This window comes from Oncorhynchus masou, chromosome 32 (assembly GCF_036934945.1).
Source record: "Oncorhynchus masou masou isolate Uvic2021 chromosome 32, UVic_Omas_1.1, whole genome shotgun sequence".
Lineage (NCBI taxonomy): Eukaryota > Metazoa > Chordata > Actinopteri > Salmoniformes > Salmonidae > Oncorhynchus > Oncorhynchus masou.
Genome location: NC_088243.1, coordinates 93,854,428 through 93,878,214, shown reverse-complemented (window position 1 = coordinate 93,878,214; position 23,787 = coordinate 93,854,428). Strand labels below are relative to the sequence as shown.

Here is a 23,787-nt window from a genome sequence, read left to right as displayed (position 1 = left end):
AGAGTGAAGAACAGCGTCAACTCTCCCTCTCCTCGTAACTGTTTCTACAGAAACTGTTTCCAACTCAGTGACTTAATGAGCAGAGACCACAGCGATGCGGTAAAACAGACCTCCTCGCGACAACGACCTTCTGATCTGACTGCCGCTGCTCCCATAGGAACACAGGAAACAACAACTTTCAGAGCACTACGACTCACCACACTACGACTCAAGCAAACCAAGCCTCAGTCCTCTCCCCTTTCCAGTCCACAGCCTCCCCCCTTCCCAGTCCACAGCCTCCCCCCTTTCCAGTCCACAGCCTCCCCCCTTTCCAGTCCACAGCCTCCCCCCTTTCCAGTCCACAGCCTCCCCCCTTTCCAGTCCACAGCCTCCCCCCTTTCCAGTCCACAGCCTCCCCCTTCCCAGTCCACAGCCTCTCCCCCTTCCCAGTCCACAGCCTCCCCCTTCCCAGTCCACAGCCTCCCCCTTCCCAGTCCACAGCCTCCCCTTTCCAGTCCACAGCCTCCCCCTTTCCAGTCCACAGCCTCTCCCCCTTTCCAGTCCACAGCCTCTCCCCCTTCCCAGTCCACAGCCTCCCCCTTCCCAGTCCACAGCCTCCCCTTCCCAGTCCACAGCCTCCCCTTCCCAGTCCACAGCCTCCCCCTTTCCAGTCCACAGCCTCCCCCTTTCCAGTCCACAGCCTCTCCCCTTTCCAGTCCACAGCCTCTCCCCTTCCCAGTCCACAGCCTCCCCTTCCCAGTCCACAGCCTCCCCCTTCCCAGTCCACAGCCTCCCCCCTTCCCAGTCCACAGCCTCCCCCTTTCCAGTCCACAGCCTCTCCCCTTTCCAGTCCACAGCCTCCCCCCTTTCCAGTCCACAGCCTCCCCCCTTTCCAGTCCACAGCCTCCCCCCTTTCCAGTCCACAGCCTCTCCCCTTCCCAGTCCACAGCCTCCCCCTTTCCAGTCCACAGCCTCTCCCCCTTCCCAGTCCACAGCCTCTCCCCTTCCCAGTCCACAGCCTCCCCTTCCCAGTCCACAGCCTCTCCCCTTTCCAGTCCACAGCCTCCCCCTTTCCAGTCCACAGCCTCCCCCTTTCCAGTCCACAGCCTCCCCCTTTCCAGTCCACAGCCTCCCCCTTCCCAGTCCACAGCCTCTCCCCCTTCCCAGTCCACAGCCTCCCCCCTTCCCAGTCCACAGCCTCTCCCCTTTCCAGTCCACAGCCTCCCCCCTTTCCAGTCCACAGCCTCCCCCTTTCCAGTCCACAGCCTCCCCCTTCCCAGTCCACAGCCTCTCCCCCTTCCCAGTCCACAGCCTCTCCCCCTTCCCAGTCCACAGCCTCCCCCCTTCCCAGTCCACAGCCTCCCCCCTTTCCAGTCCACAGCCTCCCATCTTTCCAGTCCACAGCCTCCCCCTTTCCAGTCCACAGCCTCTCCTATAAGTAATATTGAGGCAGCCTATTGTAATGCTTAGCCTATCCTATAAGTACGCACTAAATCATTGGTCCACATGTTACACATTAACTATATTGAGGCAAAAATGACAGAAACTAGTCTACAATTAGCAAAATCGCGACTCGAAAGGGCAAAAATAAATCATCTAACGACACACTTAGCTGTTCTAGTGGTCTGAGGCAAATCGGTAAATAACGAGTGTTTTCAAGAGCAACTTCACTAACGATGGTTTTAACCATGGACCTACGAAGAAGATGAACACAGCCTTCAGATGCTTCTGGGAAAACAGTATGGTGCTCCTTCCTGAGTGTCTGGCCATTAAACATCTCAGTACCGTGGAGGTCTCAGGCTCTGCTCTGTTCTGTGTTGCAGGTTGTTCTGGTGTGTGTGTGTGTGTGTGTTGCAGGTTGTTCTGGTGTGTGTGTGTGTGTGTGTTGCAGGTTGTTCTGGTGTGTGTGTGTGTGTGTGTTGCAGGTTGTTCTGGTGTGTGTGTGTGTGTGTGTGTGTGTTGCAGGTTGTTCTGGTGTGTGTGTGTGTGTGTTGCAGGTTGTTCTGGTGTGTGTGTGTGTGTGTTGCAGGTTGTTCTGGTGTGTGTGTGTGTGTGTGTGTTGCAGGTTGTTCTGGTGTGTGTGTGTGTGTGTGTGTGTTGCAGGTTGTTCTGGTGTGTGTGTGTGTGTGTGTGTTGCAGGTTGTTCTTGTGTGTGTGTGTGTGTGTGTTGCAGGTTGTTCTGGTGTGTGTGTGTGTTGCAGGTTGTTCTGGTGTGTGTGTGTGTGTGCAGGTTGTTCTGGTGTGTGTGTGTGTTGCAGGTTGTTCTGGTGTGTGTGTGTGTGTGTTGCAGGTTGTTCTGGTGTGTGTGTGTGTGTGTTGCAGGTTGTTCTGGTGTGTGTGTGTGTGTTGCAGGTTGTTCTGGTGTGTGTGTGTGTGTGTGTGTGTGTTGCAGGTTGTTCTGGTGTGTGTGTGTTGCAGGTTGTTCTGGTGTGTGTGTGTGTGTGTGTTGCAGGTTGTTCTGGTGTGTGTGTGTTGCAGGTTGTTCTGGTGTGTGTGTGTGTGTGTGTTGCAGGTTGTTCTGGTGTGTGTGTGTTGCAGGTTGTTCTGGTGTGTGTGTGTGTGTGTGTTGCAGGTTGTTCTGGTGTGTGTGTGTGTGTGTGTGTGTGTTGCAGGTTGTTCTGGTGTGTGTGTGTGTGTGTGTGTGTTGCAGGTTGTTCTGGTGTGTGTGTGTGTGTGTGTGTGTTGCAGGTTGTTCTGGTGTGTGTGTGTGTGTGTGTGTTGCAGGTTGTTCTGGTGTGTGTGTGTGTGTGTGTGCAGGTTGTTCTGGTGTGTGTGTGTGTGTGTGTGTTGCAGGTTGTTCTGGTGTGTGTGTGTGTGTGTGTGTTGCAGGTTGTTCTGGTGTGTGTGTGTGTTGCAGGTTGTTCTGGTGTGTGTGTGTGTTGCAGGTTGTTCTGGTGTGTGTGTGTGTGTTGCAGGTTGTTCTGGTGTGTGTGTGTGTGTGTTGCAGGTTGTTCTGGTGTGTGTGTGTGTGTGTGTTGCAGGTTGTTCTGGTGTGTGTGTGTGTGTTGCAGGTTGTTCTGGTGTGTGTGTGTGTGTGTTGCAGGTTGTTCTGGTGTGTGTGTGTGTGTGTGTGTGTGTGTGTGTGTGTGCGCAGGTTGTTCTGGTGTGTGTGTGTTGCAGGTTGTTCTTGTGGATGGAACTGTAGCTTGCTCGCTAACCAAATGCACCAAGAAAGGGAAATGTTGGCAAAGACCCAGATTTGTGACCTGAATGATATTCGAGGTAGAAGAAATCGTGGTTTACTAGCCGAAATCCTTAAACACATCCTCCAGTGATTTTACTTTTTCTGTCGATAAATGATATCCCAAGTATGGAATTACAGGAAAGTACTACTCCATAAAGTTCAGTTTATATATATATATATATTTTTACCCTTCAGCGTGTGTACTTTACTGTATTTATACTTGGGATATCGCTTTTCAACAGGAAAAGTAATTTTGTAAAAAAAAATTTAAAGGGGAAGATCGCTGGAGGACGTCTTTAAGCTCCCTCTCTGGACATATCACTATGAGAAGGTCTTCTTACCTTGTTGAGTACGATGATCTCATCTGCGTCTACGATGGTGGACAGTCTGTGAGCGATGAACACCGACGTCCGGTTCTGGACCAGACCCTTCATGGAATTAAGAATGTTCTAGAAGAAGTACACAGAATCACCATGTTATAGAAATATTTCTAGAAGGTTCCAGAACAGAGGAACATCAAATATTAGAAATGGTTCCAGAACAGAGGAACATCAAATATTACAAATGGTTCTAAAAGGTTCCAGAACAGAGGAACATGAAATGTAAGTCATTCAAGGGTTTTTCTTTATTTGTACTATTTTCTACATTGTAGAATAATAGTGAAGACAAACTATGAAATGACATGGAATCATGTAGTAACGAAAAAAGTGTTAAACAACTCAAAATATATTTTAATATTTGAGATTCTTCAAAAGTAGCTACCCTTTGCCTTGATGACAGCTTTGCACACTCTTGGCATTATCTCAACCAGCTTCATGAGGTAGTCACCTGGAATGCATTACAATTAACAGGTGTGCTGTGTTACATTTGAAGATTTCTTTCCTTCTTAATGCGTTTTAGCTGTCAGTTGTGTTGTGACAAGGTAGGAGTGGTATACAGAAGATGGTCTTTTACCAAATAGGGCTAAGTCCATATTATGGCAAGAACAGCTCAAATAAGCAAAGACAAACGACAGTCCATCATTACTTTAAGACATGAGTCAGTCAATGTGGAAAATATCAAGAACTTTTCAAGTTTCTTCAAGTGCAGTCGCAAAAACCATCAAGACCTATGATGCAACTGGCTCTCATGAGGACCGCCACAGGAAAGGAAGACCTAGAGTTACTAGCCTCAGAAATTGCAGCCCAAATAAATGCTTCAGAGTTCAAGTGACAGACATCTCAACATCAACTGTTCAGAGGAGACTGTGTGAATCAGGCCTTCATGGTCAAATTGCTTCAAAGAAACTACTATTAAAGGACACCAATAAGAAGAAGAGACTTGCTACAAAGAAACCACTACTAAAGGACACCAATAAGAAGAAGAGACTATTCGGGCCAAGATAAACAAGCAAAGGACATACCGATGGACATTCTGTCCTTTGATTTTTGGTTCCAACCACTGTGTCTTTGTGAGACGCATAGTAGGTGAACGGATAGCCCCGGGCATGTGTGGTTCCCACAATGAAGCATGGAGGTGGTGGTGTGGGTGTGCTTTGCTGGTCAGTGATTTATTTAGAATTCAAGATACACTTTACCAGCATGACTACCACAGCATTTTGCAGTGATACACCATCCCATCTGGTTTGCGCTTCGTGGGAATATCATTTGTTTTTCAACAGGACAATGAGCCAACACGCCTCCAGGCTGTGGAAGGGCTATTTGACCAAGAAGGAGAGTGATGGACTGCTGATGACCTGGCCTCCACAACACATTTAAAAATCTAATTTTATTGGTCACATACAGATGTTATTTGGCTGTAACGAAATGCTTGTGCTTCCATATTGAGACACGAGGGGAGGGGGGCTCCATATTGAGATACGAGGGGGGAGGGGGCTCCATATTGAGACACAAGGGGGAGGCTCCACATTTTGGGGGCCTAATGAGACACGGGGGGCCTAATGAGACACGGGGGGCCTAATGAGACACTGGGGGGCGCAATGAGACACTGGGGGGGCAATGAGACACTGGGGGCGCAATGAGACACTGGGGGGGCGCAATGAGACACTGGGGGGGCGCAATGAGACACTGGGGGGCGCAATGAGACACTGGGGGGCGCAATGAGACACTGGGGGGCGCAATGAGACACTGGGGGGCGCAATGAGACACTGGGGGGCGCAATGAGACACGGGGGGGGCGCAATGAGACACTGGGGGGGGCGCAATGAGACACTGGGGGCGCAATGAGACACAGGGGGCGCAATGAGACACTGGGGGGGCGCAATGAGACACTGGGGGGGCGCAATGAGACACTGGGGGGCGCAATGAGACACGGGGGGACACGGGGGCGCAATGAGACACGGGGGGGCAATGAGACACGGGGGGGGGGCGCAATGAGACACGGGGGGGGGCGCAATGAGACACGGGGGGCGCAATGAGACACTGGGGGGCGCAATGAGACACGGGGGGCAATGAGACACGGGGGCGCAATGAGACACGGGGGGGCGCAATGAGACACGGGGGGGGGCGCAATGAGACACGGGGGGGGCATAATGATACATGGGGGGGGCGTAATGAGACATGGGGGGGACGTTTGGGAAAGCATTCCATGTGAAGCTGGTTGAGAGAAATCTTTGCACACTTTTGGCAGTCATAAAGGTGAAGGGAGGCTTTTTGAAGAATCTCAAATATATTTTGATTTGTTTAACACTTTTTTGGTAACTACATGATTCCATAGGTGTTATTTCATAGTTTTGATGTCTTCACTATAATTCCAGTGTCGAAAATAGTAAAAATAAAGAAATCTGTGATATATTTCGCTGTTTCCGCTGCATAACATGTAGAAGTTGTCACTTTCCAGGTTTAGAAGAAGTGACTGCTAAATGCTAACTCCCATTCGTATAAGCTGGTTAGCATAGCTAGCATACAGAAATCGGTGGTGGTCGTCAGATTCGTAACGACGGCTGAACATGTGTTGGGGTTGACATCCATACAAGCATTATACTCCCATTTTGACTTCAACATAAACAATTGCCTAATTTTGCTGGGGGGAAATGATGAGATTCAGGACCCCTCCCCCCACACACGTTTCCATGGCAATTCCATTGTTTTGGTCGAGTTCCATTGACCTCTTTACTGCATCTATTATAAATAGTTCTAGAATGTTGTAGAGAAACAGGAAGTAAAGAAAAGTACACGTAATTCAGTATGAAACTATAACAGGACATGTGGCCTGTTCTCTCCAACTTCAGGGCACAGTGAACTCTATCCCCTCACATCTACGCAGCTGATTGGTGAACAGATTTGAGCTGCAGAAGATAGAACAGCTGATTCTGTGTGTGTGTGGGGGTTACCTCCTCAGTGATAGAGTCCAGTGAGGAGGTAGCTTCGTCATACAGCAGGATGGGAGGGTTCTTCAGTATGGCCCTGGCTATGGCCACACGCTGCTTCTCCCCACCTGAAACACACACAGCAAGTCAATAATGATGTCTTGACACAAACGGCAACAGCCAGGACAGAAAGCAAACACATATCTAGAACCAGATGAGACTGGTAGATATAGAAAGCCCCAGTAGTAACTACACCAGTCAGACTGGTAGATATAGAAAGCCCCAGTAGTAACTACACCAGTCAGACTGGTAGATATAGAAAGCCCCAGTAGTAACTACACCAGTCAGACTGGTAGATATAGAAAGCCCCAGTAGTAACTACACCAGTCAGACTGGTAGATATAGAAAGCCCCAGTAGTAACTACACCAGTCAGACTGGTAGATATAGAGAGCCCCAGTAGTAACTACACCAGTCAGACAGGTAGATATAGAAAGCCCCAGTAGTAACTACACCAGTCAGACTGGTAGATATAGAAAGCCCCAGCAGTAACTACACCAGTCAGACAGGTAGATATAGAAAGCCCCAGCAGTAACTACACCAGTCAGACTGGTAGATATAGAAAGCCCCAGTAGTAACTACACCAGTCAGACTGGTAGATATAGAAAGCCCCAGTAGTAACTACACCAGTCAGACTGGTAGATATAGAAAGCCCCAGTAGTAACTACACCAGTCAGACTGGTAGATATAGAAAGCCCCAGTAGTAACTACACCAGTCAGACAGGTAGATATAGAAAGCCCCAGCAGTAAGAGAAGAGCACAGTAGAACAGCCTGGTTGTTAGGAGCCACAGAGCCTTGGACTCTGATGAACTCATGTTAACACCAGCTTCAGTCACGTCCTCATCAACACTAGATACCAGAATGCAGGCCTCTCCTGGTCCCTCTACACTAGACAACTAGCTTCACAACACTAGAAACCAGACTGGAGGCCTCTCCTGGTCCCTCTACACTAGACAACAAGCTTCAGTCACGTCCTCATCAACACTAGATACCAGACTGGAGGCCTCTCCTGGTCCCTCTACACTAGACAACTAGCTTCACAACACTAGATACCAGACTGGAGGTCTCTCCTAGTCCCTCTACACTAGACAACTAGCTTCACAACACTAGATACCAGACTGGAGGCCTCTCCTGGTCCCTCTACACTAGACAACTAGCTTCACAACACTAGATACCAGACTGGAGGCCTCTCCTGGTCCCTCTACACTAGACAACTAGCTTCACAACACTAGATACCAGACTGGAGGCCTCTCCTGGTCCCTCTACACTAGACAACTAGCTTCACAACACTAGATACAAGACTAGAGGCCTCTCCTGGTCCCTCTATAATAGACAACTAGCTTCAGTCACGTCCTCATCAACACTAGATACCAGACTGGAGGCCTCTCCTGGTCCCTCTACACTAGACAAACAGTCAGTTAGTTAGTTCTCTAAAGCACTGGCTGTAATTCGTTGTCTTTGAATGGTGTTTCTACACCTGCATTGCTTGCTGTTTGGGGTTTTAGGCTGGGTTTCTGTACAGCACTTTGAGATATCAGCTGATGTACGAAGGGCTATATAAATACATTTGATTTGATTTTTGATTTGATTTGTTTGGAAGATAATCAAGGTTAAAGTTGAATCATTTCAAACAAAGATGATTATGGCTTTACAAGCAGTCTATTACCATGTGATCTGTCCAAAGACAGCCGTGCCAAGCATCTCCCCGGTCCCTACCTGACAGTTTGAGTCCCCTCTCCCGACCAGGGTGTCTGACCTACCTGACAGTTTGAGTCCCCTCTCCCGACCAGGGTGTCTGACCTACCTGACAGTTTGAGTCCCCTCTCGCCGACCTGAGTGTGTCTGACCTACCTGACAGTTTGAGTCCCCTCTCGCCGACCTGAGTCTCGTATCCGTGGGGCATCCTGAGGATGGCGTCGTGGATCCCTGCCAGCCGTGCCACCTGGTACACCTCCTCTGGCGTGGCGTTGATGTTCCCGTACTGAAGGTTGTAGAAGATGGTGTTGTGGAAGAGCACTGCATCCTGGGTAGGAAGGAAGGGGTAGAGAGAGCGACAGAGCGAGCGAGAAGAGGAAACAGTACAGTCAATCAATACCGTCAGCTCAACTTGGAGGGCACACACACGCCGGGAGAGGGGGACACACGCCGGGAGAGGGGGACACACGCCGGGAGAGGGGGACACACGCCGGGAGAGGGGGACACACGCCGGGAGAGGGGGACACACGCCGGGAGAGGGGGACACACGCCGGGAGAGGGGGACACACGCCGGGAGAGGGGGACACACGCCGGGAGAGGGGGACACACGCCGGGAGAGGGGACAAAATAAAGTAATGTAACACACTGAACAAAGAAACTGTTCTTTCTCCATCTGACCCCTTGTTGTGAGAGTTTATTGTTGTCCACTTCAACTTAATAAAGGATCAGTAAGTTCATCAAATCAAGTTAGTTTTACCTGTGGTACCACCCCTACGGCCCGTCGCAGGCTGTCCAGTCCAACGTCTCTGATGTTCTGTCCAGCGATGTAGATGTTTCCCTTCTGGGGCTCGTAAAACCGGAACAACATACGCATTATGGTGCTCTTCCTAAAACAACACAGAACCATGGTTACTTTGGTGCTCTTCCTAAAACAACACAGAACCATGGTTACTATGGTGCTGTTCCTGAAACAACACAGAACCATGGTTACTATGGTGCTCTTCCTGAAACAACACAGAACCACGGTTACTATGGCGCTCTTCCTGAAACACAGAACCACAGTTACTATGGTGCTCTTCCTGAAACAACACAGAACCATGGTTACTATGGTGCTCTTCCTGAAACAACACAGAACCATGGTTACTATGGTGCTCTTCCTGAAACAACACAGAACCATGGTTACTATGGTATTCTACCTGAATGTAGAATCAATGACTTTTGGGAAATAGGACTGACATTATAAATATAGTAGAGAGAATAAACTTGCAGAGAGAAGCTAAATAAGGGTTTAAAGGTTAAAACCACAATCTGGACTGGATTAGTTAAATATAGGTTAGGACAATAAGAGGCACATTTCCACTAGAACAGATTAGTGAAGTAGCCGTCTAATTATGTACCAAGTAGAGCTGGTTAAATAAGGGTTTTAAAGAGAGATTTCACACCCATTGACCACATTTGCACGCACACCAATATCCCATTATAATGACTGCCATTTGGTAGGCCCCATTATAATGACTGCCATTTGGTAGGCCCCATGACTGCCATTTGGTAGGCCCCATTATAATGACTGCCATTTGGTAGGCCCCATTATAATGACTGCCATTTGGTAGGCCCCATTATAATGACTGCCATTTGGTAGGCCTCATTATAATGACTGCCATTTGGTAGGCCCCATTATAATGACTGCCATTTGGTAGGCCCCATTATAATGACTGCCATTTGGTAGGCCCCATTATAATGACTGCCATTTGGTAGGCCCCATTATAATGACTGCCATTTGGTAGGCCCCATTATAATGACTGCCATTTGGTAGGCCCCATTATAATGACTGCCATTTGGTAGGCCCCATTATAATGACTGCCATTTGGTAGGCCCCATTATAATGACTGCCATTTGGTAGGCCCCATTATAATGACTGCCATTTGGTAGGCCCCATTATAATGACTGCCATTTGGTAGGCCCCATTATAATGACTGCCATTTGGTAGGCCCCATTATAATGACTGCCATTTGGTAGGCCCCATTATAATGACTGCCATTTGGTAGGCCCCATTATAATGACTGCCATTTGGTAGGCCCCATTATAATGACTGCCATTTGGTAGGCCCCATTATAATGACTGCCATTTGGTAGGCCCCATTATAATGACTGCCATTTGGTAGGCCCTATTGTTATTTATTTTTTAATTATTATATTTCACCTTTATTTAACCAGGCAGACCAGATCACCTTTATTTAACCAGGTAGACCAGATCACCTTTATTTAACCAGGTAGACCAGATCACCTTTATTTAACCAGGTAGACCAGATCACCTTTATTTAACCAGGTAGACCAGATCTCCTTTGTTTAACCAGGTAGACCAGATCACCTTTATTTAACCAGGTAGGCCAGATCACCTTTATTTAACCAGGTAGGCCAGGTCACCTTTATTTAACCAGGTAGGCTAGTTGAGAACAAGTTCTCATTTACAACTGCGACCTGGCCAAGATAAAGCATAGCAGTGTGAACAGACAACACAGAGTTGCACATGGAGTAAACAATTAACAAGTCAATAACACAGAAAAAAAAGAGTCTATATACATTGTGTGCAAAAGGCATGAGGAGGTAGGCGAATAATTACAATTTTGCAGATTAACACTGGAGTGATAAATGATCAGATGATCATGTACAGGTAGAGATATTGGTGTGCAAAAGAGCAGAAAAGTAAATAAATATAAACAGTATGGGGATGAGGTAGGTAAAATTGGGTGGGTTATTTACCAATAGACTATGTACAGCTGCAGCGATCGGTTAGCTGCTCAGATAGCAGATGTTTGAAGTTGGTGAGGGAGATAAAAGTCTCCAACTTCAGGGATTTTTGCAATTCATTCCAGTCACAGGTAGCAGAGAACTGGAACGAAAGGCGGCCAAATGAGGAGTTGGCTTTAGGGATGATCAGTGAGATACACCTGCTGGAGCGCGTGCTACGGGTGGGTGTTGCCATCGTGAGCAGTGAACTGAGATAAGGCGGAGCTTTACCTAGCATGGACTTGTAGATGACCTGGAGCCAGTGGGTCTGGCGACGAATATGTAGCGAGGGCCAGCCGACTAGAGCATACAGGTCGCAGTGGTATAAGGTGCTTTAGTAACAAAACGGATGGCACTGTGATAAACTGCATCCAGTTTGCTGAGTAGAGTGTTGAAAGCTATTTTGTAGATGACATCGCCGAAGTCGAGGATCGGTAGGATAGTCAGTTTTACGAGGGTAAGTTATGCGGCGTGAGTGAAGGAAGCTTTGTTGTGGAATAGAAAGCCGATTCTAGATTTGATTTTATATTGGAGATGTTTGATATGAGTCTGGAAGGAGAGTCTCCAACTGTCATAGAGCCTGCAGCCTCTCTGGTCCTATGACACCAGGTGAAGTAGTGCTCACCAGAACAACACCTTATTTCTATCAATGTCACACCGGTAAAGTTGTCTGTTTCATTTCGATGCCGAGAGAAAACGCAATAACTCCAAAACAGTGGAAATATTGATCCTGAGAAACATGTCCAATGTCATCGGGTTGACCTGTTTTAAGAAAATGAAAAGCTGAGACAACTATGAAATATTTCTGACCAGTGCACTTCATACGACCCTTTCAGACAGGTCAAGGCCTTTCTAAACGAGTACCTACCCTGATCCGCTCCCTCCTACGATGGCCACCTTCTTCCCAGCCGGCACCTGGAAGGAGACGCCCTCTAGAACCTTCTGTCCTTCCAGGTACTCAAAGTAGACATCCTCAAACCTGATGGTGGCTTCTTGAGGGGTGACGGAGAGAGAAGGGGCCAGATCTCTCTCCTAGAGTAGAGAGACAAGAGAGACGAGTTAGGATAGACTACTTATTATAGACTAGGGGGGAGTCACAAGGAGGACAGGGACCAGCTCCTTCGCCTGTAGACAGACACACGAGAGGAACTAGTACTGGACTATAAGTATAGAACCTATTAGGAATACTGTGTGCAGCTGGTCAGTAATTCCAGTGTTCGAGATAGATCTTAGCTCAAGCACAAGGTGGGCTCTGAGTCAAAAGAAGTGCACTACATAGGGAATAAGGGTGCAATTGGTATGTGTTACCTTGATCTTGGTGTCAATACTGAGCAGTGTGAAGAGTGTATTCATGTCGATCAGGGCCTGGCGTGTCTCTCTGTACACGGTGCCCAGGAAGTTAAGAGGCAGAGAGAGCTGGAACAGAAGACCATTCACCATCACCAGGTCTCCTACTGTCATAGAGCCTGTCAACAACAACAGGAAGTTAAGAGACCGAGAGAGCTGGAACAGCAGACCATTCACCATCACCAGGTCTCCTACTGTCATAGAGCCTGTCAACAACAACAGGAAGTTAAGAGACCGAGAGAGCTGGAACAGCAGACCATTCACCATCACCAGGTCTCCTACTGTCATAGAGCCTGTCAACAACAACAGGAAGTTAAGAGACAGAGAGAGCTGGAACAGCAGACCATTCACCATCACCAGGTCTCCTACTGTCATAGAGCCTGTCAACAACAACAGGAAGTTAAGAGACAGAGAGAGCTGGAACAGCTGACTATTCACCATCACCAGGTCTCCTACTGTCATAGAGCCTGTCAACATCAACACACTGTCAAACCTCCACAGCGACTTAAAGGAGGAATCTGCAGGAATGGAATGTTGATTTTGTAATGTTAGTTGATTTGGACTCAAACCAAATCACAACACCGATTAAAGGGTTCTCTATCTTTCCATTAGGGTTAGTTAGTAGGATTTAGACTAACCTGTCATGATGCTATTGTTTTGGTAAGTTGGTTAGGGCATCTACTTTGTGCATGACAAGTAATTTTTCCAACAATTGTTTACAGAGATTATTTCACTGTATCACAATTCCAGTGGGTCAAAAGTTTACATACACTAAGTTGACTGTTCCCTTAAAACAGCTTGGAAAATTCAGAAAATTATGTCAATTAGCCTATCAGAAGCTTCTAAAGCCATGGCATCATTTGAGTCAATTGGAGGAGTACCTGAGGATGTATTTCAAGGCCTACCTTCAAACTCAGTGCCTCTTTGCTTGACATCATAGGACAATCAAAACAAAATCAGCCAAGACTACAGAACAAAACATTTAAAACCTCCACAAGTCTGGTTCATCCTTGGGAGCAATTTCCAAACGCCTGAAGGTACCACGTTCATCTGTACACACAATAGTAAGCAAGTATAAACACCATGGGACCATGCAGCTGTCATACCACTCAGGAAGGAGAGGCGTTCTGTCTTAGAGATTAACGTACTTTAGTGCAAAAAGTGCAAATCAATCCCAGAAGAGCAGCAAAGGACCTTGTGAAGATGCTGGAGGAAACAGGTACAAAAGTATCTACACCCACAGTAAAATGAGTCCTATATCGACATAACCTGAAACACGTTTTGGAGAAATGTCCTCTGGTCTGATGAAACAAAAATATAATTGTTTGGCCATAATGTACATTGTTATGTTTGGAGGAAGAAGGGGGAGGCTTGCAAGCCGAAGAACACCTTCCCAACCGTGAGCACGGGGTGGCAGCATCATATGTGGGGGGCTTTGCTGCAGGAGGGACTGGTGCACTTCACAAAATACATGGCATCATGAGGGAGGAACATTACGTGGATATATTGAAGCAACATCTCAAGACGTCAGTCAGGAATTTAAAGCTTGGTTGCAAATGGGTCTTCCAAATGGACAATGACCCCAAGCATACTTCCAAAGTTGTGGCAAAATGGCTTAAGGACAACAAAGTCAAGGTATTGGAGTGTCCATCACAAAGCCCTGACCTCAATCCTCTAGAAAATGTCTGGGCAGAACTGAAAAAGCGTGTATGAGCAAGGAGGCCTACAAACCTTACACCAGCTCTGTCAGGAGGAATGGGCCAATATTTACCCATCTTATTTTGGGAAGCTTGTGGAAGGCTACCCGAAATGTTTGACCCAAGTTAAACAATTTAAAGGCAATGCTACCAAATACTAATTGAGTGTATTTAAACTTCTGACCCACTGGGAATGTGATGAAAGACATAAAAGCTCAAATAAAACATTTTCTCTACTATTATTCTGACATTTCACATTTTTAAAATAAAGTGGTGATCCTAACTGAACAAAGACAGAGTTTAAAACACCCTAACTGAGTTTAAATGTTTTTGGCTAAGGTGTATGTAAACTTCTGACTTCAACTGTAGGGTGTAGGGGTTAGTTAGGGTGTAGGGGTTAGTTAGGGTGTAGGGGTTAGTTAGAGGGCAGTTAGGGGGTGAGGGTAGGTAGCAACACATCTGCCACGCTGATCCTCAACACTGGAGCTCCCCAGGGGTGTGTGCGCAGTCCCCTCCTGTACTCCCTGTTCACACACGACTGCAACACCATCATTAAGTTTGTTAGTGGCGGTAGGTCGCCTTGTGATAAGAGCGTCGGGAAAGTAACCGAAAGATCGAAATCCCCTGACAAGGTAGAAATCTGTCGTTCTGCCCCTGAACAAGGCACTGTTCCTAGGCCGTCATTGAAAATATGAATTTGTTCTTTAACTGACTTGCCTAGTTAAATAAAAGTAAAACATTTAAATTTAAAAAAAGTTTGCAGACAACAACAGTAGACCTGATCACCAACAACAACGAGACAGCCTATAGGGAGGAGGTCAGAGACCTGGCCGGGTGGTGCCAGAATATCAACCTATCTCTCAACGTAACCAAGACTAAGGAGATGATTGTGGACTACAGGAAAAGGAGGACTGAGCACTCCCCCATTCTCATCGACGGGCTGTTGTGGAGCTGGTTGAGAGCTTCAAGTTCCTTGGTGTCCACATCACCAACAAACTAGAATGGTCCAAACACACCAAGACAGTCATGAAGAGGGCATGTCAAAGCCTATCCCCCCTCAGGAAATTAAAAAGATTTGGCATGGGTCCTGAGATCCCCATAAGGTTCTACAGCTGCAACATCCTGACTGGTTGCATCACTGCCTGGTCTGGCAACTGCTCTGCCCCCCGACCGCAAGGCACTTCAGAGGGTAGTGCGTACGGCCCAGTACATCACTGGGGCCAAGCTTCCTGCCATCCAGGATCTCTATACCTGGCGGTGACAGAGGAAGGCCCTGACAGTCATAGACTGTTCTCTCTACTACCGCATGGCAAGCGGTACCGGAGTGCCAAGTCTAGGACAAAAAGGCTTCTCAACAGTTCTTACCCCCAAGCCATAAGACTCCTGAACAGGTAATCAAATGGCTACCCGGACTATTTGCATTGTGTGCCTCCCCCAAACACTGCTGCTACTCTCTGTTTATTTATCATAAAGGGATAGTCACTTTAACTATACATTCATGTACATACTACCTCAATTGGCCCAACCAACCAGTGCACCCGCACATTGGCTAACCGGGATATCTGCATTGTGTTAGGGTGTAGGGGTTCGGGTTAGTTAGGGTGTAGGGGTTCGGGTTAGTTAGGGTGTAGGGGTAGACTGACCTGCCATGATCCCCTTGCTAGCTAGCACCATGATACCAGTGAGGCCCACACTAAAGATGGCACTCTGTCCAAAGTTGAGCATGGCCAGGGTATAGGTGGTCTTCAGGGAGGAGGACTCGTAGCTCTTCAGATAACCATCATACTTCTCTGCTTCATACTTCTCATTGTTGAAATACTGGAACAGAGAGAGAGGGAGGTAAGGTGAGGTCAGACAGTATCGTGTAGTAGAATACTGGAACAGAGAGAGAGGGAGGTGAGGTCAGACAGTATCGTGTAGTAGAATACTGGAACAGAGAGAGAGGGAGGTGAGGTGAGGTCAGACAGTATCGTGTAGTAGAATACTGGAACAGAGAGAGAGGGAGGTGAGGTCAGACAGTATCGTGTAGTAGAATACTGGAACAGAGAGAGAGAGAGGGAGGTGAGGTCAGACAGTATCGTGTAGTAGAATACTGGAACAGAGAGAGAGGGAGGTGAGGTCAGACAGTATCGTGTAGTAGAATACTGGAACAGAGAGAGAGGGAGGTGAGGTGAGGTCAGACAGTATCGTGTAGTAGAATACTGGAACAGAGAGAGAGGGAGGTGAGGTCAGACAGTATCGTGTAGTAGAATACTGGAACAGAGAGAGAGGGAGGTGAGGTCAGACAGTATCGTGTAGTAGAATACTGGAACAGAGAGGGAGGTGAGGTCAGACAGTATCGTGTAGTAGAATACTGGAACAGAGAGAGAGGGAGGTGAGGTCAGACAGTATCGTGTAGTAGAATACTGGAACAGAGAGAGAGGGAGGTGAGGTGAGGTCAGACAGTATCGTGTAGTAGAATACTGGAACAGAGAGAGAGGGAGGTGAGGTCAGACAGTATCGTGTAGTAGAATACTGGAACAGAGAGAGAGGGAGGTGAGGTCAGACAGTATCGTGTAGTAGAATACTGGAACAGAGAGAGAGGGAGGTGAGGTCAGACAGTATCGTGTAGTAGAATACTGGAACAGAGAGAGAGGGTGAGGTGAGGTCAGACAGTATCGTGTAGTAGAATACTGGAACAGAGAGAGAGGGAGGTGAGGTCAGACAGTATCGTGTAGTAGAATACTGGAACAGAGAGAGAGGGAGGTGAGGTCAGACAGTATCGTGTAGTAGAATACTGGAACAGAGAGAGGGAGGTGAGGTCAGACAGTATCGTGTAGTAGAATACTGGAACAGAGAGAGAGGGAGGTGAGGTGAGGTCAGACAGTATCGTGTAGTAGAATACCGGAACAGAGAGAGAGGGAGGTGAGGTGAGGTCAGACAGTATCGTGTAGTAGAATACTGGAACAGAGAGAGGGAGGTGAGGTCAGACAGTATCGTGTAGTAGAATACTGGAACAGAGAGAGGGAGGTGAGGTCAGACAGTATCGTGTAGTAGAATACTGGAACAGAGAGAGGGAGGTGAGGTCAGACAGTATCGTGTAGTAGAATACCGGAACAGAGAGAGAGGGAGGTGAGGTCAGACAGTATCGTATAGTAGAATACTGGAACAGAGAGAGAGGGAGGTGAGGTCAGACAGTATCGTGTAGTAGAATACTGGAACAGAGAGAGGGAGGTGAGGTCAGACAGTATCGTGTAGTAGAATACCGGAACAGAGAGAGAGGGAGGTGAGGTCAGACAGTATCGTATAGTAGAATACTGGAACAGAGAGAGAGGGAGGTGAGGTCAGACAGTATCGTGTAGTAGAATACTGGAACAGAGAGAGGGAGGTGAGGTGAGGTCAGACAGTATCGTGTAGTAGAATACTGGAACAGAGAGAGAGGGAGGTGAGGTCAGACAGTATCGTGTAGTAGAATACTGGAACAGAGAGAGAGGGAGGTGAGGTCAGACAGTATCGTGTAGTAGAATACTGGAACAGAGAGAGAGGGAGGTGAGGTCAGACAGTATCGTGTAGTAGAATACTGGAACAGAGAGGGGGGGGGAAATTCTTCACTTTGAACAGGTCAGAATAATTGTCCACATTTACTTTCCCTCAGCCAACAAGATGAGTAACGAACAGCTAAATCACTAGCCTGTCAATCTACTATAGTAGTTTAGGCCACCTATTGTAATGGTCAGCTTGTGGAGAAAGAAATATAGTCTGTTCCCAACACTCTGGGACAGTAGACCAAGTTTAAACAACCAGTAGACTTAAATACATTATAATTTAAAGCAACAGATCAGAATGTTACATTTAAAAATGTTGAGCAACTAATATTTATTCACATTATAAAGAAAACACCCTTGTCAAAAGCCCACTGCACATGGACACCTGCTCTTCCAACATCTCATTCCAAGATCAGGGGCATTAATATGGAGTTGGTCCCCCCCTTTGCTGCTATAACAGCCTCCACTCTTCTGGGAAGGCTTTCCACTAGATGTTGGAACATTGCTGCTATAACAGCCTCCACTCTTCTGGGAAGGCTTTCCACTAGATGTTGTAACATTGCTGCTATAACAGCCTCCACTCTTCTGGGAAGGCTTTCCACTAGATGCTGGAACATTGCTGCTATAACAGTCTCCACTCTTCTGGGAAGGCTTTCCACTAGATGCTGGAACATTGCTGCTATAACAGCCTCCACTCTTCTGGGAAGGCTTTCCACTAGATGTTGGAACATTGCTGCTATAACAGCCTCCACTCTTCTGGGAAGGCTTTCCACTAGATGTTGGAACATTGCTGCTATAACAGCCTCCACTCTTCTGGGAAGGCTTTCCACTAGATGATGGAACATTGCTGCTATAACAGCCTCCACTCTTCTGGGAAGACTTTCCACTAGATGTAGGAACATTGCTGCTATAACATTTACATTTTACATTTAAGTCATTTAGCAGACGCTCTTATCCAGAGCGACTTACAACAGCCTCCACTCTTCTGGGAAGGCTTTCCACTAGATGTAGGAATATTGCTGCTATAACAGCCTCCACTCTTCTGGGAAGGCTTTCCACTAGATGTTGGAACATTGCTGCTATAACAGCCTCCACTCTTCTGGGAAGACTTTCCACTAGATGTTGGAACATTGCTGCTATAACAGCCTCCACTCTTCTGGGAAGGCTTTCCACTAGATGTTGGAACATTGCTGCTATAACAGCCTCCACTCTTCTGGGAAGACTTTCCACTAGATGTTGGAACATTGCTGCTATAACAGCCTCCACTCTTCTGGGAAGGCTTTCCACTAGATGTTGGAACATTGCTGCTATAACAGCCTCCACTCTTCTGGGAAGGCTTTCCACTAGATGTTGGAACATTGCTGCTATAACAGCCTCCACTCTTCTGGGAAGGCTTTCCACTAGATGTTGGAACATTGCTGCTATAACAGCCTCCACTCTTCTGGGAAGGCTTTCCACTAGATGTAGGAACATTGCTGCAGGGACTTGCTTCCATTCAGCCACAAACATTAGTGAGGTCGGTCACTGATGTTGGGGGTGATTAGGCCTGGCTCGCAGTCGGCGTTCCAATTCATCCCAAAGGTGTTTGATGGGGTTGAGGTCAGGGCTCTGTCCAGGCCAGTCAAGTTCTTCCATACCAATCTCGACAAACTCTCTTTATGGACCTGCACGGGGGCTCCCGAGTGTCGCAGCGGTCTAAGACACTACATCTCAGTGCAAGAAGCGTCACTACAGTCCCTGGTTCGAATCCAGGCTGTATCACATCGGTCGTGATCTGGAGTCCCATAGGGCGGCGCACATTGGCCCAGCATTGTCCGGGTTTGGCCGTCATTGTAAATAAGAATTTGTTCTTAACTGACGTGCCTAGTTAAATAAAGGTTACATTTAAATAATAATTGTCATGCTGAAACTGTTGCTACAAAGTTAGAAGCACAGAATCATCTAGAATGTCATTATATGCTGTAGCGTTAAGATTTCCCTTCACATGGAACTAAGGGCCCGAGCCTGAACCTTGATAAACAAGGCAAGGGGGGGGTTATAGGACAGACATTTAAATGGAAAACAAGGCAAGGGGGGGGTTATAGGACAGACATTTAAATGGAAAACAAGGCAGGGGGGGGTTTATAGAACAGACATTTAAATGGAAAACAAGGCAGGGGGGTTTATAGAACAGACATTTAAATGGAAAACAAGGCGGGGGGGTTTATAGAACAGACATTTAAATGGAAAACAAGGCAGGGGGGTTTATAGAACAGACATTTAAATGGAAAACAAGGCAGGGGGGTTTATAGAACAGACATTTAAATGGAAAACAATGCAGGGGGGTTTATAGAACAGACATTTAAATGGAAAACAAGGCAGGGGGGTTTATAGAACAGACATTTAAATGATAAACAAGGCAGGGGGGGGGGGGGTTTATAGAACAGACATTTAAATGGAAAACAAGGCGGGGGGGTTTATAGAACAGACATTTAAATGGAAAACAAGGCGGGGGGGTTTATAGGACAGACATTTAAATGGAAAACAAGGCAGGGGGGGGGTTATAGAACAGACATTTAAATGGAAAACAATGGATGATGAATATCTATCCATGTCATTGAGCAGCAGACTATTAAGGAGGAGGAGAGGGAGAGGAACGGTCTCACCTTAACGGTCTCATAGTTCAGTAAGGAGTCAATGGCAGCGTTTCCTGCCTCGTTGTCTGCATTGTTCATCTCTATCCTGAACCGAGTCCTGGAGAACAAGATGGACGCCAACGTTACACAGTTGGGAAGAATTCACAGGAAAAGGCAGCTTCAGTTTTTCTATACTGCTAGCTATAGCCAAGCGAACCACATATATGCCTACTACAATGTAAACCTACAGGTAGCTAAGGTGAAGGCCATCTGTCAACAACTAACAACCTAGTGGACTGTACCTCCACTGTGTGACAGCAATGGTGAAGGCTGTATACGCTCCCAGAGTACCCAGAGTCACCGCAGCAAATTCCACCCCGCATTTATAATACTGAGGAGAGAGAGAGACATTTTAATATTGTAGAAAGGAGGGAAACATAATGAAACGAGGGAGAAAGCCATCAAACTGGAGGTGGATAAAGACATTATCAAGGTATCACTTCAACGGACTAGCGGAGCGAGAACAGAAGTCAACCAACCACGTCTGAATATCCAGACTCATTGTTAGACTCACTAGGTAGGTAAACACTATTATAATATATATTACATTTCTGCTCATTTCAACATCAAATGGACGGCTGGAGAGGAAACTATAACTGTAAGACTGGTTCCTCCTGCTAATGCTGCCCTTAGCTGTAAGGGAAACGGCGACGGTCCGGCCTGGTTCAACGGTACTGGTCCAGCATCCTTTCCATTTGCTAACACGGAGAACAGTCTCCATGGCTGTGGAGTCTCCACTATCTAATGCCAACACGGAGAACAGTCTCCACTATCTAATGCTAACACGGAGAACAGTCTCCATGGCTGTGGAGTCTCCACTATCTAATGCCAACACGGAGAACAGTCTCATTGGCTGTGGAGTCTCCACTATCTAATGCCAACACGGAGAACAGTCTCCACTATCTAATGCCAACACGGAGAACAGTCTCCACTATCTAATGCCAACACGGAGAACAGTCTCCACTATCTAATGCTAACACGGAGAACAGTCTCCATGGCTGTGGAGTCTCCACTATCTAATGCCAACACGGAGAACAGTCTCATTGGCTGTGGAGTCTCCACCATCTAATGCTAACACGGAGAACAGTCTCCATGGCTGTGGAGTCTCCACTATCTAATGCTAACACGGAGAACAGTCTCCATGGCTGTGGAGTCTCCACTATCTAATGCCAACACGGAGAACAGTCTCCACTATCTAATGCTAACACGGAGAACAGTCTCCATGGCTGTGGAGTCTCCACTATCTAATGCCAACACGGAGAACAGTCTCCACTATCTAATGCCAACACGGAGAACAGTCTCCACTATCTAATGCCAACACGGAGAACAGTCTCCACTATCTAATGCCAACACGGAGAACAGTCTCCACTATCTAATGCCAACACGGAGAACAGTCTCCACTATCTAATGCCAACACGGAGAACAGTCTCCACTATCTAATGCCAACACGGAGAACAGTCTCCACTATCTAATGCCAACACGGAGAACAGTCTCCACTATCTAATGCCAACACGGAGAACAGTCTCCACTATCTAATGCCAACACGGAGAACAGTCTCCACTATCTAATGCCAACACGGAGAACAGTCTCCACTATCTAATGCCAACACGGAGAACAGTCTCCACTATCTAATGCCAACACGGAGAACAGTCTCCACTATCTAATGCCAACACGGAGAACAGTCTCCACTATCTAATGCCAACACGGAGAACAGTCTCCACTATCTAATGCCAACACGGAGAACAGTCTCCACTATCTAATGCCAACACGGAGAACAGTCTCCACTATCTAATGCTAACACGGAGAACAGTCTCCACTATCTAATGCTAACACGGAGAACAGTCTCCATGGCTGTGGAGTCTCCACTATCTAATGCTAACACGGAGAACAGTCTCCATGGCTGTGGAGTCTCCACTATCTAATGCCAACACGGAGAACAGTCTCCACTATCTAATGCTAACACGGAGAACAGTCTCCATGGCTGTGGAGTCTCCACTATCTAATGCCAACACGGAGAACAGTCTCCATGGCTGTGGAGTCTCCACTATCTAATGCTAACACGGAGAACAGTCTCCACTATCTAATGCCAACACGGAGAACAGTCTCCACTATCTAATGCTAACACGGAGAACAGTCTCCATGGCTGTGGAGTCTCCACTATCTAATGCTAACACGGAGAACAGTCTCCATGGCTGTGGAGTCTCCACCATCTAATGCTAACACGGAGAACAGTCTCCATGGCTGTGGAGTCTCCACTATCTAATGCCAACACGGAGAAGAGTCTCCATGGCTGTGGAGTCTCCACTATCTAATGCCAACACGGAGAACAGTCTCCATGGCTGTGGAGTCTCCACTATCTAATGCCAACACGGAGAACAGTCTCCATGGCTGTGGAGTCTCCACTATCTAATGCTAACACGGAGAACAGTCTCCATGGCTGTGGAGTCTCCACTATCTAATGCCAACACGGAGAACAGTCTCCATGGCTGTGGAGTCTCCACTATCTAATGCTAACACGGAGAACAGTCTCCATGGCTGTGGAGTCTCCACTATCTAATGCTAACACGGAGAACAGTCTCCATGGCTGTGGAGTCTCCACTATCTAATGCTAACACGGAGAACAGTCTCCATGGCTGTGGAGTCTCCACTATCTAATGCCAACACGGAGAACAGTCTCCATGGCTGTGGAGTCTCCACTATCTAATGCCAACACGGAGAACAGTCTCCACTATCTAATGCCAACACGGAGAAGAGTCTCCATGGCTGTGGAGTCTCCACTATCTAATGCCAACACGGAGAACAGTCTCCATGGCTGTGGAGTCTCCACTATCTAATGCCAACACGGAGAACAGTCTCCACTATCTAATGCCAACACGGAGAACAGTCTCCATGGCTGTGGAATCTCCACTATCTAATGCCAACACGGAGAACAGTCTCCATGGCTGTGGAGTCTCCACTATCTAATGCCAACACGGAGAACAGTCTCCATGGCTGTGGAGTCTCCACTATCTAATGCTAACACGGAGAACAGTCTCCATGGCTGTGGAGTCTCCACTATCTAATGCTAACACGGAGAACAGTCTCCACTATCTAATGCTAACACGGAGAACAGTCTCCATGGCTGTGGAGTCTCCACTATCTAATGCTAACACGGAGAACAGACTCCACTATCTAATGCCAACACGGAGAACAGTCTCCACTATCTAATGCTAACACGGAGAACAGTCTCCACTATCTAATGCTAACATGGAGAACAGTCTCCATGGCTGTGGAGTCTCCACCATCTAATGCTAACACGGAGAACAGTCTCCATGGCTCTCGAGTCTCCACCATCTAATGCTAACACGGAGAACAGTCTCCATGGCTCTCGAGTCAACACACTAATGCCGGGCATACACAACATGACTGTCTCAACGTTTTTGCAGACCCAGACAAATGTTCATGATCGGGGTGAAATCCTATAAACTTGGGCTAGGATCAGTATACCGGAACTAGCGTAGTTTGAGTGAATTTAAAAAGGAGTACAGCTGCACCA

General features: G+C 47.2%; 1 protein-coding gene across 1 annotated transcript in view; it reads right to left on the bottom strand.

Moving 5' to 3' along the window:
- abcb7 (ATP-binding cassette, sub-family B (MDR/TAP), member 7) overlaps positions 1-23,787 on the bottom strand; it is a 58,269-nt gene that overhangs the window by 2,510 nt on the left and 31,972 nt on the right. Inside the window, exons 7-15 of the mRNA XM_064955488.1 lie at positions 20,495-20,583; positions 20,223-20,310; positions 15,697-15,871; positions 12,318-12,475; positions 11,878-12,041; positions 8,981-9,110; positions 8,380-8,551; positions 6,494-6,597; positions 3,505-3,612 (exon numbers count right to left, since the gene is read on the bottom strand). Of these exons, the coding sequence (XP_064811560.1) occupies positions 3,505-3,612; positions 6,494-6,597; positions 8,380-8,551; positions 8,981-9,110; positions 11,878-12,041; positions 12,318-12,475; positions 15,697-15,871; positions 20,223-20,310; positions 20,495-20,583 (1,188 nt within the window). The remainder of the gene's footprint in view (positions 1-3,504; positions 3,613-6,493; positions 6,598-8,379; positions 8,552-8,980; positions 9,111-11,877; positions 12,042-12,317; positions 12,476-15,696; positions 15,872-20,222; positions 20,311-20,494; positions 20,584-23,787) is intronic.